General features: G+C 35.9%; 1 protein-coding gene across 1 annotated transcript; it reads left to right on the top strand.

Moving 5' to 3' along the window:
• Nucleotides 1-239: 239 nt before the first annotated feature.
• Nucleotides 240-1,607, top strand: LOC113359600. Its single transcript, XM_026603207.1, has one exon. The coding sequence runs from the start codon at nt 240-242 to the stop codon at nt 1,605-1,607; it is 1,368 nt and encodes a 455-aa protein (XP_026458992.1).
• Nucleotides 1,608-3,978: the final 2,371 nt, after the last annotated feature.

Here is a 3,978-nt window from a genome sequence, read left to right as displayed (position 1 = left end):
GGAACTAACAAGTGCATGCAAGCATTAATACTTACAAAACGAAGAGAGACAGAAAGTCAAGGGAAGTGCAGGCGATTTATCTTGCGACGTTGACTTCAGTCAAGCTCTTAATTTCTTCTCGATCTGAGTCTCTTTTTTGAGATTTCGAGCTTTCCTTTGCTTTTCTATTTCAATAATTGGTGTTTTCTAGATCTCTTTCTCTCTTTTCTAGTTTTTCTTCTTCATTCTGTGATCTAAATATGGGAGGCAAGCAGGTTGGAGTTGTTTTTCCGACTGTTGGTGAAAAGATTGTTAATCAATCTGAGTTGGTTTTTGGATCTATTCCTAGGAGATATGGTATTCCTAAATGGTATGAAATGTTGGGTTCTCAAAAGGATGATGTTATACAGGAAGATTTGCCTTATTCACCTCCTGGTATGGTTGATGGAGCTAAACTTACTGTATTTTATGATGAAGAAATTGCTGAGGATGTCAACCGATGTGAAGATTTAGTTGTTGGGTGTTTTGTTGGTAAGAGATTGCCGTTTCTATTGGTGAAATTTTTTGTTCAGAGGGCTTGGAAGCTGAAAGCAGATATGAATATGACTTTACATGGAGATTCGATGTTTGTGTTTGAGTTTAATTCAGCTGAAGATAGGTCTGCTTCTTTGCAACAAGGTTGTTTGTTCATTTCTGGTCAGCCTTTTGTTGTTAGACCATGGTCTCTGTTAATTGTGCAGGAACTAGCTGAGCTGAAGACTATTCCAATTTGGATCAACATGAGGAATGTTCCTTTGCACCTGTGGAATGCCAAAGGGTTAGGTAAACTTGCAAGTTTTATTGATGCTCCATTACTGTTAGATAAAAAAATTTCTACTAGATCTCGTACGCCTTATGCTAGGGTTTGTGTAGAAGTTACCGTGGATTCTGATTTGCCTAGTCATATTGATGCCTTAGTTGGTAAAACCAAAATTCAAATTCATGTTGAATATAATTGGAAACCACAAAAATGTGCTCACTGTGCTGTATTTGGGCATTCTCAAGACAAATGTGTTGCTGCTTCCAATGCTGCTAAGGAAGCTGCATCAAGAGTTATGGCATCCAATTTAGAAAAAAACAAAAATGTTGGAGGTGATGGTTGGATGGTTAAGAATTTGAAAAGAGGAAGGGGTAAAAACTTCAATAAGGAAAATATTGCTCAAAATATAGGAGGTGCATCTAGTAATGGGACCTCTCATTTGAAGGAGAATTCCTTAGTTACCCATAACAGGTTTAATCAGTTGGTTGAGAATAGTGCAAGAGAAAATATGGAAGGGGTAGTACAATCAGTAGTTCAGGAATCAAATACTGCGCTTACTCCTATTAACTTAGGTAGTGGTACTTCAAACAATACTTCAAATGTAGTGCAAGGAACTGATGGTAATTCTCTTATGTATTTAACTGATGGTTCTGGTTTTGTTCAAACTCAAGTTGATAAACTTGATGTGGTCCAGCATGAAGGGGAGATGGCAGGAGCTAGAGCTCATTTTCTACCTAAATCCTCAACTCAGAGTAAGAATTTGTTAAATATGAAGGCTGCTGAAAAGAAGTCTGGAAAGATTAAGAAATCTAATCCTTCCCATGGTTAATATGATAAAATTAGGATGTTGGAATTTAAGGGGATTGAATGACCCCTTAAAACATACGGAGGTTAGTAGTCTTATCCAAGTCAATAAGTTAGCTATGGTGGGTATAGTAGAAACTCATGTTAAGGAAGTTAATAAAAGTAGGATTAGGAATAATATATGCCACTCATGGAGTTTTGTGGATAATTACTCTTGTGATCCTTATGGTAGAATTTGGGTAGGTTGGAATAAATAAGTAATGTCCTACAGTTATTCATACTTCTTCACAGGCTATATTTCTAGATATTACCACTTTTCAAAATAAGAATTTTATTGCCACCTTCGTTTATGGTAGTAATGATATTATTCAAAGAAGAACTCAGTGGAATGATTTGAGAGCTTTTGCTAGTGTTAATGAGAAACCTTGGATCCTATTGGGGGATTTTAACTCAATGTTGGAGGTTAGAGATAGAATTGGTGCAACAACTATCACTCCAGCTCATTATTCAGATTTTAGGGATTGTGCCCAAGACTGTCATATTTTTGATCTCAGATACAGTGGTTGTTTTTACACTTGGAGTAACAAGCAAGAGGGTGAAAATAAAATTGCTTCTAAAATTAATGGAGTTATGGTAAATTTGGAATGGTTGGAGTCATTTTCTGAATCTAGTGCTGAATTTCTTCCCCCTGGTATTTCAGATCATAGTCCTGCTATTGTCAGTATTTTTGAAGGAAGGTTTCATGGTCCTCCCCCTTATAAGTTTTGTATCTTTTGGGCAGATGAACCTGATTTCTTAGAAGTTGTCAAGAATTCTTGGAATGCTCTTATGCATGGTAATCCTATGATGGTTCTGGTAAATAAATTAAAGAAACTTAAAAGGTGTTGATTTCTTGGAAGAATGAAAGATTTAGAAGGTTTTTTGAGCAGGTGGAGATTGCTAAAAATCATATGAATTATCTACAAAATCAACTTCAGTCTTTCCCTTTTAATAGAGACATTGCTAAGAAGGAAAAGGTGGTTGTCCAATCTTATTATAAACTGGTCAGATATGAAGAATCTATGCTCAAAGAGAAATCTAAAGTTAAATGGATGGCAGTGGGGGATTCTAATACAAAGTTCTTTCATTCTTCTCTCAAAGAAAGAAGGTATAGGAATAGTATTTTAATTCTCAACTCTAGAGATAATGTTAAATTGGAAGATGATAGAGACGTCGGGGCTAAGTGTGTTGATTTTTTCAAGTCTTTATTTAATGATAATACTTCTTCTTTTGAGTTTGAGGATGTTCTAGAAAATCAGCACTTTGAGAATTTAGTTTCCTTAGATGATGCTATTGAGCTGGAAAGACCTGTTTCTAGAGATGAGATAGTTGCAACCCTTTCTTCTATCCATTCTTCAAAGGCTCATGGGTCTGATGGGTTTAATACCTTATTCTTTAAAACAACTTGGTCTCTGGTTGGAGATGATTATGCCTTAATAGTTTTATCTACCACATCCAGGGAGAGAGAAATAAAAGAATTTTTTTCAATCAAAGTACCAGTGCAGATGAAGTTAGATATATGATTGTCAATGCCGTCAGTCTGAAATACATCTCTGCAAAATTTTTTGAATTGGATAATCCTCATGTTAAGGAGTTGATGGATGATTGGGGGATAAATTGTGTTTTTCACCCTAAGAAAGTAATTCCTTGTTCTTGGCTACCTCCCAGTGAAGATGAAGTAATGATTAATATAGATGGCTCAAGAAAGGAAGACTCAGGTGGTAGTGGAGCTATTATAAGGGATCATTCAGGTACTACTATTGGTGCGGCTTGTGGAGGTTCAGTTCTTGCTTCTGTGGTAGCTCATGAGCTTCAGGGTGCATAACTAGGCTTCAAATTAGCAAAGTTCAAAAGATGTATACGTCTTCATGTTAGTACAGATTCAAAGGTGGTCTATAATCTACTATCTGCTCAGAGGCCTTCCCCTGCCTGGAATGTTCTTCATACTTGGAGATGTATTGCTCACCTGAGATTGATTTTTGAGGCAGTCAGATATTCTTATGTTTTTCGCGAGACAAACAAGGAAGCTGATTATCTTGCAAATATACACCCCAGTGACAATTTTGTTGAAGTAGATCCTAACAGTTTTGACTGTTCTTTGAGAAATATAGTTCAGGAGGATAGTAGCCATAAAGTCTATTTTAGACCGCAGTTTGTTTTCCTTTTCTTTTTTGGTTTTTTTTGGGTAGTTGTTTGTAAGGTTCTGGGTTCTCCTTAAACCCTGTGGATTGTGTCAAAAAAATAAAAAAAAATAAATAAAATAACAATAATAATAATAATAAAAGTGCATACAGAAGACAGTGGGAATCCGAGAAAAAAACAAACGGAGGAAAATCTAGAATAAGGGATCAAGAGCC

The sequence above is a fragment of the Papaver somniferum genome, chromosome 3 (assembly GCF_003573695.1).
Source record: "Papaver somniferum cultivar HN1 chromosome 3, ASM357369v1, whole genome shotgun sequence".
Taxonomy (NCBI): domain Eukaryota; kingdom Viridiplantae; phylum Streptophyta; class Magnoliopsida; order Ranunculales; family Papaveraceae; genus Papaver; species Papaver somniferum.
This window is presented reverse-complemented; position numbering and strand designations above follow the sequence as displayed.